Here is a 15209-nt window from a genome sequence, read left to right as displayed (position 1 = left end):
ATCCTCAAAGCCTGATGAGAACAAGATGCAAGAGTTTGAAGAAGATTCAAAACAACTATTTTCTTTAATCAATGCTTGTACTCAAGAAGCTGAATGCTCTTTCAGATTAGAAAAAGTTAAAATGGTTGCTGATGAAGATATTGAGTATCAATTGCTAAAGCAACAAATCCTTACTGGGTTCCCAAATGCAAAAAGTAAACTGAATGAAATACTTCAACCATTTTGGCAAGTCAGGAATAATCTCTCTATAAGTGATGACGGCTTTATTCTGTTTGGTTCACGACTATTCATTCCGAAACCTTTAAGGAAGCAAGTATTGAAAGATCTTCATTCGTCACATAGAGGGATCGAAGGAACACAAGCAAGAGCAAGGCTGATTGTTTATTGGCCATCTATTGAGATCGGCAAATTGCACAAAAATGTCAAAGCTGTCAAGAAGGTTGTCAAGAAGACAAACCATCCAATGCTAGAGAGCCCATGCGACATTTGCCGATTCCAACAAGAGCATTTGAAATTGTATCTGCTGATTGGTTTGAATTAAATGGTATGAAGTTTATTTGCTATACAGACTGGTACACTGGTTGGTTTACCACAGCTAAAACTGTACATGCGTGTTCGAACTTTCTCAAAGATTTTCTTAGAGCAGTCTTTGTTGATACTGCTGTGCCCGATCAAATATGGAGTGATCAAGGTCCTCCATTCGGATCTGAAGATATGAAAGCGTTTTATGTTTCTTGGTCCATTAAGTGGGTACCAAGTAGTCCGGAATATCCACAAGCGAACTGTTATGCTGAATTAGCAGTCAAAAATGCTAAACGTTTAGCTCGTCAATGCATGAATGGCAAAGTGATCGACATGAATGCATGGACCAAAGGTCTATTGCAAATCAGAAACACCCCTCATAAAGCTACTGGGCTCAGCCCTTCTGTTTTACTCTACGGTCATCCGGTGCAAGACTGTGTCCCAGCACACCGAAAAAACTTTGAGCGGTGCTGGTACGACAAAGTGGGTGAATATGATCGAAAAATGTATGAGGCTAAGATTCGTAATGAAAAATACTACATTACCTTGAAGCCCAAAGACTTGTCTTCTTTTAGGGTCGGTGATGAAGTGGTTGTGCAAAACACAAAATCTAAGCGATTTGACCGTTGTGGTGTTATAAAAGAATGTGGTGATAACCGTCGCTATTTGGTGCAATTGCCTAGTGGTATGATTTTAGAGAAGAACAGGAGATTGCTCCGAGCTTTCAAAAAACCAATTGATGGTGGTGTCGAATCACCCAAAAACTTGTCGCAATGTTATTTAAATGTCACCTGTGTTGAAGCACCACTCGTATCAAAGAATGTTATTGATAAACCTGTTTTTGATCCATGTGATAATATGTTGAACAATTCAAATAATAGTGATGTTGGAAATTCCGACATTGCTTGCAATCACATAAATGAACAAATCTCTTGTCTCCCTGAACCTATTCAGATAAACTTACGCAGAAGTTGTAGAACACGTAAACCACCTAACCGTCTTAATTTGTAAAAAGGAGGATGTAAGATTATGACGTCACACCAAGTGTTTGTTGTGATTATTATTCATTGTGAAACCTTTTCGTGTCACTTAGCATTTTGTGTAGTAAGGTCAAGATTACAGTTGAGCTTCGTTACTGCTGTTACTTGATTGTCCTATCTGATTAGTCAAGTTCGTTCATTAATAAAAGTAACTACAACTTAGGGCCAGTGGTTATCTTATACATCCCACAGCCCTTTGTAGACGAATATCTTTGCTACGTCCTTTATCACTTTGGGAATATGTGCAAATAACTTATGTAATCTTTAAATCCATTAGTTATCGATTTCTATCCCTATGTTTGAACCCTACCATTGTTGATACTGCGAACATTTCATTACATTAAGAGGGAAAGTCTGCATAGTTTTTTGTATTATTATGTACTGTAAGTTTCTTTATTCTTGAATGCTCGTGTTTTGATTTTACTTTTTTCGTAAGTTGTTAGTTGTAGAGTTCAGTCGTCCACGCATGGCTTTATCAACTGGCACACCTCCAGTTGCTTTAGGTATGTGTAGCCGACTTTAAGCTGTTACGTTTTCTGGTCGTGCCTAAGTTACTTTGATATACTGTACGTAATCTCTAAATCTACATCGCATGCAAGTTTAAACTTTTTTTGGTTTTGCCACTACTTCCTTTCGTTAGTTTTGTTCCTGTAATCTTTTTTTTAACTTTATCAATCATTGTTGTATTCCGACAAAGAAAAATAAATTGAATTGAAAAAAAAAAGAATTTTGGTGGCAAACACTGGTTGGGCAGTGATAGATCAACGAAGTCACAAAGCGAAAACAGTAGAGCAAGAAAGATTGTATTATTGTCACAAAGCAGTCTATGCCCAAACGGAAAGCACCACCAGCTTTTCCAGAGGTAGGCATTGAGCAAAGCACATTCCGCAAAGTAGCGCAAAAATAAATCTCTTTATTTTTTGATTAGGTTTGCTTTCACTGCATCTTTTTACCCTCTACTGTTATGTTTTGCAGGTAACCTATTGGTGCTGTTGTGAAAGTCGGAAATAAAAACAAACTGAACTGCATGGTCATCGTTGGACGTTTGCATCTTGAAGTGTTTTGAGAGAGAGATTGGTTGATTCAGATGGCAAAATAACTTTATTTACCAATAAAATTCTGCAACTATAGTAAAAAATAAGCTTAGCCTGCATCAAAATAACATAGGCTACAAACAATTCACAAACACAGAGAAACGCTAGTAAGACTACGATGAGTGAAAGAAATACTACACTGACGATAATTATAACCGCCACACCGCTAAATTAAGAAAGATTATAAAGACGTTTTAATTGCCACACCACACCATTAAATAAGACGTCTTGAAAAGATCAAACTTAATTTAAAAATATATTGACTTTGGTTGGCGTCGAACCATGCTCAATCCTCGTAAACATCAGACACACGATAAAACCACGAAACTAAACGAGACAACAACAAAACAGTTTCATTGCCACGATAAGAATATTAATTTTATACAAAGTAAGCTAACCGACAGCAAAAATTACCGCGAATGTTAACCAATAAAGACTACACTTACCGATAGGCTATATGCAAATAAGGACAAAAAGTGCGTGGAAAAATTTTGCCACCAGTCACTCAAGCATCACAATTGTACATAAATGCTTTAAGACTCTCAAGGTAAAAATTCCGGAAAATTTGTCATCTTTTCAATATTCTCTTGAGTGTAGTAAAGTTTAAATCACCCTTGTTGCAAGCGTTAATTGTAAATGCCTAAACTGTACCGTCAGCTATAATTTTTAAACAACCGAAATAAAACTTTTTCTTTTTTCTAGGTTTGGTAGCAGTACAAACTTAAGATAGTGTTTTTCTTTGCGGCAGCAAATGCACTACAAAAAATTTTTATTTAGTTGCCAAACCTGCTTGTTTTATTTAGTGTTTACGAAACACTGTTTCATCGAGGCTTATTTTAATTGGCAAGTTGCTGCCTTTTATTCAAGTTTTTATTTTTCAATAAATTCAAACAATTTCTTAGCAGACTTTTTCTCAAAAATGACACCTTCTAATTGGTGGGAAACTGCGTTTCGCTAAAGTAAAAAAATATTTGGTTAAAACGATTCTCATTGGGCTTATTAATCATTCTTGAAAATCATCATCTCATCCAAAACTTTGAAGCAATCCAAGACAACTCTTTACTCTCATTTCACTGCGCTGAGGAGATACATAAGATCGAAAAATTGGCCATTGTCCGCAGTTAACCATGTCTTTTTAGACATTTTATTAGAATTAAAAAGGGTTAAAAGTCATGTAGTTTTCACTTTGTGTTGAGCTGCATGTGGCACTTCAGAGATTACCGATATTTTTTTATTCACATAGTTTAAACCATTTGGTTTTGTGATCTTTTCTTTTTGTTGGTATCCAATTCGTGTTTACTTTGTGGTTCTCTGCATGTTCGTGCGAGCAATGAAAAGTTTAAATTCGTCCTAAAAAGGGACAAACAGGTTTCAAATCTAAAACCAAATCAAACAAAAAATAAATTGTAAAAAAGAATCTTATAAAACACAAAAATTAAAATTATTTTAACATTAATAGATGTGGTCATAAAGAAAGAACGGAGCAAGAAATAGAGATGTTGCATACGGTGAGGATTGGTGAGGTGAAAGAAGCAACCATCAACATTCCAAACCCAACCACCAGCTTGCAAGCCCAATAATACAATACGATTGGTAACCAACCACAAGGAGCCCTCTGCACAGTTTTTCAAAGGAAAGCAAGGTGCAACAGCTGAAGCTGCCGTTTCCAATGAGGAAAACCTCTTTGAATACTTTCAGCTAATTTTTACTTCAGCTTGTTACAGAGACAAGTCTGGTCTGTTGTGGTATCTAGATTGCTATGGTGCTATTTTATTCGTATTGTTTGTAATTGTACCGTGCTATTCTTGCAAAAGACAAAATAAAAGTTTTCGCTCGTTTGTATGTCAATCTATTCAGGAACATAAAATTGCCAAAATCAAAAATCGGAGAAAAAAATGAGGGAAGCTCTTTGTTCGTAAGATGTGTTTTTGTTAACCAGCAGTACTTGTATGACATCTGTAAAGCAATTAACTCTAAGTCTAGGCGTTGTGATGCCAAGCTTGCCTATCGAAATCCAAGAAAGACGAATCACTCCAGACGGCTAACAACAGCCAATCGCACTTTGAGGCTTTATGTTTCACAAAAGAATCCCTGTGAAAATTTGAAAGCGTTGGTAGAGTACATTGCCAAGGTATACGCTCCAACGTGGTTTGCAGTGAAAACACAATATTCCTGTACTAAAGAAGCTAAACATCTGTTTCACGTAGTTAATAAGTCACGCTACCTTAGCGCTGAACTAAAAGCAATAGTTGAACCTGTTGTCAACCGAAATGCCTTCTTTGCTCACCAAGAGAACGTCTGCAGCTGCACATCAGAAAATTAGCACTGCGAAGAATGCTTGCTGCCAGAAAACAAGGTCATGGAGATTCTATTCGTTTCTTTAAAGTTCCACTCTTGAACTTTGGAGCAAACGAATACTTTGAACTGATTGATTGGCAACATACAGAGAGATAGTAACCACCGCTAACTAAAGACATACCGGACAGTCAGTTAATGTCCTTCATTGACGATATAGTCCATATAGTCCAGAAGAACAGCTCATACGACGAAGAAGATTGACGATGCTGCAGCTCCAGAGCTTGAATTTCCTAGCTATCCGTGTCACACGCAAGCCGTGGAAAGAACCGTGCGCCTCGTTACCGAAGTAGCATCTGCGGTGTGTGAAAAAAACAACGGGACGGATCCATTCGAAGTAGACTGCAGTTAAGATTAGAAATGCCTGTATTCAATATAAAACGGGAATTTTTGGCAAATGGAGTGCTAATGAGATTTGAACTCATGGAAGTCGGCAGAGAAGGACACTTGTCCTTCTGGATTTGGGTCTTATAAACGTTTCTTTCCTTCTGAAAACGATATTTCAAAAATGTTTCTTGCCTTCGGGCAATAATGTCTTTTGCATCCAATTTTTTTTCAAAGTTAACCAACATTTTTCCAGGACTATTTTTCGCGCTTTCTGGGCGATATTATCGCTAAGTAGCCTATGCTTTGAAAATATCTTTAATTGCAACGTTTTCGCTCGTGCCGCCCAAATTTACCTCACATTTCATAAATATACTTAGCTACGTTGCACTTGTTGCAGCTCACAAGATGAAACTTGGCTTGAAAGATGTTCCCCTTCCTGCAATTTTTCTTCCAACGCCCATGTATTGTATGAGCTGATGATTTAAAAAGCGTTTACAATATTTGTATGGGATCAAAAGTAAACAGGCAACCGGAATCTCACCACTGTTATATTAAGAAAAACATTTTTCTGCTTTAGTTTGCTTTACATTCATTGCACATACGTACTTGCTTAAACTGTGCTGATGAAGTTGTGAAAGGAACAGAAATTTGAAGAAAATATCTTAAAATCTGTGTTTTTTTCTTGTCAGTTAATATGCATGCAATAAGCGTTCTACAAGACGTATTTTCCACTGCATTGCAACGGTTTATGTGTAATTTATAACTCTGATATTGTTAGATAGTATCGATGGTAGAAGTTAAATAAAAGTGACGATATACTAATTTTGATGACGCCATAGCTTCAAAATACATAGAAAACTTCAATCGACCTTGGGCAGACGTAAACGTTGATCAAATTCGGAAATATTTCAGCATGTGAATACATTTACCAGATCACAACTTTTAGTGGCTATTATTTACAGATTAATTCTATCAACTTAAACTTTTGACCCTATGTTTCACTCCACCCTATTATATATGTCACTCATAGTGAAGAAAACTTAGGAGTTGTAGACAAATTTCAAGGACTTTTTTATCTTTGAAGACTAACAAGCCAAATTGCTTAGCTTTTAGTTTGTGATCAGTGTTACATAAAATTATATAATTTGTTACACAGGAGTTGCACGTAGCCTACAGTTAGATGGTAGGCTACGCCATTTGTTGACTATTGTTAAAGCTTAGTTGCAGTTTTACAGCATTTTTGCTTTCAAGAAAGATTAATAATAATGCAACGCAGGCTTCAGGCTAGTTTCCGGATTTCCAAACCATATCTAAGAAAAGGTATGTTGAAGATGAGAGCAGTATCTCCAAAATCAATGCACAGAAAACTTTCTCTTTGATGAGCATGCAGAGAAAGCTATGTGTTTGATATGTAACCTACGCAGAAAGTGGCGGTTATGACAGGGTATAATATCAAGCGATTAATTTAATTCACCCACAACATTAATTTACCTAATTTGATAATTTAAATTAATCTAATTAATAAATCAATTAAAGTGAATGTCATCTGAGACACCGAGACTTAGCCTGTTGAAGTTGATAGCTCTTAGGGAGAACTACCATTTACCGACGAGGGAGGATTTGCCGAATCCATTCTTGGTTTTTATTCTTCACTTTGAACATTGGTTTTTATATCCCATGACGTAAATAATTTTCTTAATGTGTAAATGTTGAAGTAATTTTGCTCATCATTTTAATTTTGATTATAAAGGCTTACAGCATAGCTTCCCTTTATGCAGGATTCACTGCAGTAATTTGTTTGTTTGTTTGCAGAACTGAAGATGCTCATTACTATGTAGCGAAATATATATTCTTTTTAAACATGAGGCTGGTTGAACTTTATTTTAATTCTCAACTTAAATCAATCAATTAATTTTTTTTAATCGTTTTTAGACAAAACAACAAAGAAAAAGAAAAAATAAAGAAAAGAATATGGAGGTCATGAAAATTTCTATCTAATTAATTTGTATTTTTTCGTTCATTTTGGTCCATTTGTGCTGTCATCTAATTATATTGTAGGCAAATTTTTGTTTCGATTCAGTTCTTGCAGAAAACGATATAAGCTTGTTACTGACAAAATTTGGGATCTTTAGACGAAAAAACTTTTTTTTTAAATTTCAAAAGTAAACCAAGTTAACTTGGTTTCATGGACAAAAAAATTATTATTGCAAAAAAGACCCAAGCTCACTTGGGCCATTCTTGCATTTATGATACTGCAATTTTCACCAAATCGATAGAACCAAGTTATAGCTTGTCATTATTGATTGCTTGGTGATACTGCACTGCATATTTTTTTAGTCTCTACTAACTAAGTCCACTGTAATTTCATATTTTCTTACTTTGTTAAAACGTTAGTCTACATTACCATGTCACAAAGCTTTTACAACCCTAGGAGCATAACTGATGAAGATTCCGATTCAGACATTCCACTAATTCACACGGTAATAAAAACAAGAGGACATATTGGCTAAACACATGAGTAATAAGCTTCTTCTCAAAGTGCATAATGTTGGTTACAACAATATACATGACGAGTGGGTAGGACAAGAACGAGTTTCATGGCTATCCAATACACAGCAAAATGAAGATGATGTGAGAGTAGAAGAGGAAAACAGTGCGAAGGTAAATGATGTTGTGGGAGCAATACATGACGAAAATAGCGTGGTGGTAAATGATGATGCGAGAGCAAAAAATGAGGAAAATAACGTGTGGTAAATGATGATGTGAGAGCAGCAGATGAGGAAAATAACGTGGTGGTAAATGATGATGTGAGAGCAACAAATGAGGAAAATAACGTGGTGGTAAATGATGATGTGAGAGCAGCAGATGAGAAAAATAACGTGGTGGTAAATGATGATGTGAGAGCAGCAGATGAGGAAAATAACGTGGTGGTAAATGATGATGTGAGAGCAGCAGATGAGAAAAATAACGTGGTGGGAAATGATGATGTGGGAGCAGATGAGAAAAATGTGGTGGTAAATGTGATATGGGAGCAGCAGATGAGGGAAATAGCATGGTGGTAATTGATGTGGCAGCAGCAAATGAGGGAAACAGCGTGATGGTAAACGGTGTGCGTCTAGCAGATGAGGAACATACCTAATGCCTCAACCTAGACTCTAGTGAGCAACTGAGCATAGGTGAGTTTGCAGGTTCATCATCATCGGGTTTTGTTGTTTAGTTTGTCTAAAAATTGCCTACTAATTTAAAAAAGATTTTCATTGGCGTTAATTTTTTTTAAAAATAGATTATTACTAGTGAAAGGTGTTTCATGCAATATTATGACAAACGCACCGGAGATCCAAAGTAAGGAATGAAGGGAAATGGGAAAAGGTTTTAGCCAGGAGGAAAAGAAATAGTCAAGAAAAAAAAATTAAGAGTATTACATCGAATCTTAGATAGGTTACTCGTGTCATTTAAAATAGAATGTAAATCTGAGAAGTGGGCAAGGCTAAATTAATTTCAGCAAAATGTACTCTTCTATTGAGCGAAAGTGTAGTCTGCATTGTTGTCGGTGAATTTTTTTTAATTTAAAAATTTAACTTTCATTTAATTTGTTCAGCTTACTACAGGTTACTTTATCCTTATGGCATTTTGCTTCATTGTGATGTCACAGGTGTTGGCATCAATTTGCTTGGTTTCAAGCTGAACATTCTAATTGAGGCTTTGTGGTAACGGATGGAGGTAGCCCTTTCTAATTCTGAGGGTTTTTTTGCAGATTGGATTATGGTTATAATATTTAATATCTTTTCAGGAATTACGGGTTTAAAAAGTTTTTTTGCAGATTAAATTACAGTTACAATATTTAGTATCTTTTCAAGAATTACCGATTTATTGTTTTTGCATGTTTTTCAGACTCTTCTAATGATCCGTTAAATGTGAAACAGGCTGTTAAAGATTCAGATAGTAATAACTATATTTGATTTAATTCGCTCTGCTTTGCTTTTTTGCTTAGCATTGAGCACTTTTTGTAGTATTAATAGTTTTTATTGTTTTTAATCTTGCTCCTTGCACTGAGCTAGTTGAGCACTCTCTTTTGATACTGCGATCCAGTTATTATGAATCTGGAAAAGATTAACTTCGGTTATTCTTTGAAAAACATCGCAATTCCAAGTAAAGATCGTTACTTGAAGATGATGTTAGGTAAGATTAAAAATTTTGTTAAACGTTTACAGTGGAAGGCCTATTTCTTCGACCTTAACCAGGATGGTTCTCAGTCTGAGCATTTTAATAACTTTGGTTTTACGACTGAACGAACACCTCCACAGCATGGTGCTTTAATACCATTTGAGAATGGTTTATACGAGACAATTCGTAATACTAAGTTCAAACCCATTTACAATTCTTTTCAGAGAAAACTGTCTAATGATATTAAGAACATTAACAACTCTATGGAGCTGTTGATATCAGCAGATAAAACTACTAACTTATACAAAGTCAAAACCCAGGATTACAAAAAATTACTTAGGCTACTGATAATGTATCGGCCAAATATAAAAAGGTGAACCCTACTATCAGTGGCACAATCAATACTGAGGCTAAAAAGATTGCTAAGACGTTAAAGGTTGATGATCGGGTTGAAAAAGTATCAAGCAACCATGCGTTTATTACACTAAAAGATCATAAACCTAACTTTACATCGAACCCTAAATGCAGGTTGATTAACCCTTCCAAGTCTCAGATTGGCCGTATAAGTAAGAAATACTTAGACTCTATCAATGTAACCATCCGTGATGCATCATGCCTGAATCAATGGTAAAACACAGACTCCGTGTTATCCAGGTTCAAGGCTATTCCATCTAAACGCCAATGCACTTTTTGGAAATTTGATATTGTTGATTTTTACCCATCCATTACGGAAGAACTTTTATGCAAATCCATCGATTTTGCCAAATCATTCATGGATTTAGATGATTATATTATACAAACAATATTCCATGTTAGGAAATCGTTGCTTTTTGATGGTGGTGATACTTGGGCTAAGAAAGATGGATTGTTTGAAGTTACTATGGGCTCATTTGATGGTGTAGAGGTTTGCGAGTTGGTTGGCTTGTATCGTGATGATGGTCTGGCTATTTTGCGTAATTTATCCGGCTCAAAAGTTGATCGTTTGAGAAAAAATGCTATTCAATTATTTAAACAACATGGCATAAGTATTACTCTGGAAACTCGCCTAATTAAAACTGATTTTCTTGACGTCACTTCATTAAGAGACAAATCCCGACTATGATTGCAAGGCGATTGTCCGCCACATCATTTGGCCAGAATAAATTTGAGAAGACCGCATCTATTTATAATGATGGCCTTTTGAAAAGTGGCTTCACGGAGAGGGTTTGCTACAACCCTGCTAATAACTTACGCACATCTAGGAAAAGGAGTCGAAAAATTTTATGGTTTAATCCTCCTTTCAGCTTGCAGGTTGATAGCAACATTGGTAAGGAATTTTTCAGACTCATTTTCATTCACTTTCCGCCCCATCACTAACGGCATACTTTTTCCCGGTGTTATTTGATATAAGCCGACGGAGTAATTAGCAATAAGAGAGACGTAGACCTGATGGTCTCGGCCAGTAACTCTTGCCGCCAAAAGGAAGCAGTGACAGATACGGTTAATTTGGACAAAGCCGTTTCTCCTCTTAATTCGGCCAAAAGTGAGCGTAACCAAAGTGTCCGAATTAAGCGGAGTCGAATGTAGCCTATTTCAAAATAAAATAAATTCCTTTTGATTTTCACAGGTTATAAATTTTATTTGATTTTTACAGGATTTTAAAAATAAATTTCATTTAATTTGTTCAGGTTACTTCATAGTTATTGTATTTTGCTTCTTTGTGATGTCACACGTGTTGGCATCAATCTGCTTGGTTACAATCTGGACATTTTAATTGAGGCTTAGTGGTTAAATTAGCTTTAAGTGCTAAAAAGTTGTTTGATTGAAAAGTACTGTAATTGGAACTCGGTGAGGTCACACAGTGTGTAGAGATTAGCGGCCAAAGTTCTTGATTGAAGGAAAATGGTTTAATTTTTTTTTATGTTCTTCTTTATGTTTAACAACGTTTAATCAACATTTTGAATTTCGACTTGGGTTGTCACTCGGAAACAGTTTCATTTTTTTTTTTCGGTTTTTGTTCACATTCCTACAACTTACTGCAAGCTGAACATTAAAATGTAGGCTAGTTGATCCAGGACATTGCTGCATTGTTGATCAAGACAAAAACTCTTTTGGAATATCTAAAGCGTTCACTCATTGACTGATTCTTGTTCGTTCGGCAATAGTATGCTGAATATGAGATGCATCAAACAATGGTTGTGGTGAAAAGGTTTTGATGCTTTATGCACAATAAACAAGTAATTTTTCTCGGGTCGAAAATGTGAATGATATCCTTTTGCATATTACTTTCCAGAAATTTGTAAAGGCTTCAAATAGTAATAACTATATTTGATTTAATTTGCTCTGCTTTGCCTTTTTGCTTGGCATTGAGCACTTTTTGTAGTATTAATAGTTTTCATTGTTTTACTTTCCAGAAATGTGCCTCTCTTGAATCCTTGATTGCTGAGCAAAGTTCCGACGTCCAAAATCTATCCAAAATGGTACAAGAACGGGATGAACAATTTAACCAGTTGAAGCTTGATATGCTTGCTTGCAGTTCAACGGCTCAGCACCGTGAAAAGAGGCATGTATCACGTCGTGAGTTCTATGAATTGACTGTTCAAATCCAAATAATTTTAACGTGTGCTAGTTTGCACTAAAGGTCCTTCTTTAACAGAGACCATAAATAATGTCTCCTTCTCTTCAAATTAACACGTATATACATCAAAGGGTAGACGTTAATATCTTAAAATTGATTCAAATATTTTTTTCTCTGTTTATAATGATGCCCTTTTGAAAAGTGGTTTTACGGAGAGAGTTTGCTACAACCCTGCTAATAACTTGCGTACATCTAGGAAAAGGAGTCGAAAATTTTTATGGTGCAATCCTCCTTTCAGCTTGCAGGTTGATAGCAACATTGGTAAAGGATTTTTCAAACTCAATTCTATCCACTTTCCGCCCCATCATAGATTGCATAAAATATTCAACCATAATACTATTAAGCTGAGCTACAGTTGTACTCCGAATGTTGCAAGCATCATATCCTTCCACAATAAGTCAATATTGCAGGCTGATAATGAACCATCTCAGCCTGGTTGCAATTGTAGGGTGAAGCCAGATTGTCCTTTGAATGGGCAATGCTTGCAGCCATACCATAAATTTCATAAATGTTCCTTTTTGGATAGATCTAAACGAAACAGCACGGAACTATCTAAGGCAGTTTGGGACCTTAAAGACAAGAGTGTTGATCCTAAAATAACATGGTCCATCCATTGCTGTGCTCGGCCTTATAGTGGAGGTGGTCGTAATAATTGTGGCCTCTGTTTGGCTGAAAAGCTGGCCATTTTGAAGGCCGATAGTAACCACCTTCTGAACAAGCGTTCGGAATTAGTGAGTAAATGTCGTCATAGAAACAAATTTGAACATGCTAATTGAGGCTTTGCGCTAACGGATGGAGGTAGCCCTTTGTAATACTGAGGTTTTTTTGCAGATTAAAAAAGTTTTTTTTTTGCAGATTGGATTATGGTTATAATATTTAATATCTTTTCAGGAATTACAAGTTTAAAAGTTTTTTTTTCAGATTAAATTACAGTTACAATATTTAATATCTCTTCAAGAATTACCGATTCATTGTTTTTGCATGTTTTTCAGACCTTCTGATGATCTGTTAAAGGTGAAACAGGCTGTTAAGGATTCAGATAGTAATAACTATATTTGATTTAATTCGCTCTGCTTTGTTTTTTTTGCTTAGCATTGAACACTTTTTGTAGTATTAATAGTTTTTATTGCTTTTAACCTTGCTCCTTGCACTGAGCTAGTTGAACACTCTATGTTGATACTGCGATCCAGTTATTATGAATCTGGAAAAGATTAACTTCGGTTATTCTATGAAAAACATCGCAATTCCAAGTAAAGATCGTTACTTGAAGATGATGTTAGGTAAGATTGAAAATTTTATTAAACGTTTACGGTGGAAGGCCTATTTCTTCGACCTTAACCAGGATGTTTCTCAGTCTGAGCATTTTAATAACTTTGGCTTTACGACTGAAAGAACACCTCCACAGCATGGTGCTTTAATACCATTTGAGAATGGTTTATACGAGATGTTTGTAATATTAAGGTCAAACCCATTTACAATTCTTTTCAGAGAAAACTGTTTAATGATATTACGAACATTAACAACTCTACGGAGCTGTTGATATCAGCAGATAAAACTACAAACTTATACAAAGTCAAAACCCAGGATTATAAAAAATTACTTAATGATAATGTATCGGCCAAATATAAAAAGGTAAACCCTGCTATCAGTGACACGATTAATACTGAGGCTAAAAAGATTGCCAAAGGGTTAAAGGTTGATGATCGGGTTGAAAAAGTATCAAGCAACCATGCGTTTATTACGCTAAAAGATCATAAACCTAATTTTACATCCAACCCTAAATGCAGGTTGATTAACCCTTCCAAGTCCCAGATTGGCCGTATAAGTAAGCAATACTTGGACTCTATTAATGTAACCATCCGTGATGCATCACGCCTGAATCAATGGAAAAACACAGACTCCGTGTTATCCTGGTTTAAGGCTATTCCATCTAAACGCCAATGCACTTTTTTGAAATTTGACATTGTTGATTTTTACCCATCTATTACGGAAGAACTTTCATGCAAATCTATCGATTTTGCCAAATCATTCATGGATTTAGATGATTATATGATACAAACAATATTCCATGTTAGGAAATCGTTGCTTTTTTATGGTGGTGACACTTGGGCTAAGAAAGATGGATTGTTTGATGTTACTATGGGCTCATTTGATGGAGCGGAGGTTTGTGAATTGGTTGGCTTGTTTCTTTTGAACGAACTTTCTGCTATTGTTGACAGAGAGATGCTTGGGTTGTATCGTGATGATGGTCTGGCTATTTTGCGTAATTTATCTGGCACAAAAGTTGATCGTTTGGGAAAAAATGTCATTCAATTATTTAAACAACATGGCTTAAATATTACTGTGGAGACTGGACTTATTGAAACTGACTTTCTTGATGTCACTTTGAATTTACTATCTGGCTAATTCTGGCCTTACCGAAAACCCAATAATGATCCAATTTACATTCATGCCCAGTCCAATCACCCACCTAACATTAAGAGACAAATCCCGACTATGATTGCAAAGCGATTGTCCGCCACATCATTTGGCCAGAATGAATTTGATAAGACCGCATCTGTTTATAATGATGCCCTTTTGAAAAGTGGTTTTACGGAGAGAGTTTGCTACAACCCTGCTAATAACTTGCGTACATCTAGGAAAAGAAGTCGAAAAATTTTATGGTGCAATCCTCCTTTCAGCTTGCAGGTTGATAGCAACATTGGTAAAGGATTTTTCAAACTCATTTCTATCCACTTTCCGCCCCATCATAGATTGCATAAAATATTCAACCGTAATACTATTAAGCTGAGCTACAGTTGTACTCCGAATGTTGCAAGCATCATATCCTCCCACAATAAGTCAATATTGCAGGCTGATAATGAACCATCTCAGCCTGGTTGCAATTGTAGGGTGAAGCCAGATTGTCCTTTGAATGGGCAATGCTTGCAGAAGGCCGTTGTTTACAAAGCCACCATTGATAACGGCCCTTAGGTTCTTAATTACATTTGTTGTTGTGAGACTACTTTTAAAAAACGTTTTTCCAACCATAAATGTTCCTTTTTGGATAGATCTAAACGAAACAGCACGGAACTATCTAAGGCAGTTTGG

General features: G+C 35.8%; 1 protein-coding gene across 1 annotated transcript; it reads left to right on the top strand.

Moving 5' to 3' along the window:
• The first annotated feature begins 546 nt into the window (after positions 1 to 546).
• On the top strand, positions 547 to 1533 carry LOC145775490 (uncharacterized). Its single transcript, XM_082586786.1, has one exon. It carries the CDS (start codon positions 547 to 549, stop codon positions 1531 to 1533), a length of 987 nt encoding a protein of 328 aa, XP_082442912.1.
• Positions 1534 to 15209: the final 13676 nt, after the last annotated feature.

The sequence above is a fragment of the Aplidium turbinatum genome, chromosome 8 (genome assembly GCF_918807975.1).
Source record: "Aplidium turbinatum chromosome 8, kaAplTurb1.1, whole genome shotgun sequence".
In the NCBI taxonomy this organism is placed as follows: domain Eukaryota; kingdom Metazoa; phylum Chordata; class Ascidiacea; order Aplousobranchia; family Polyclinidae; genus Aplidium; species Aplidium turbinatum.
Note: the sequence above shows the minus strand (reverse complement) of the source record. Positions and strands in the feature narration are given on the sequence as shown.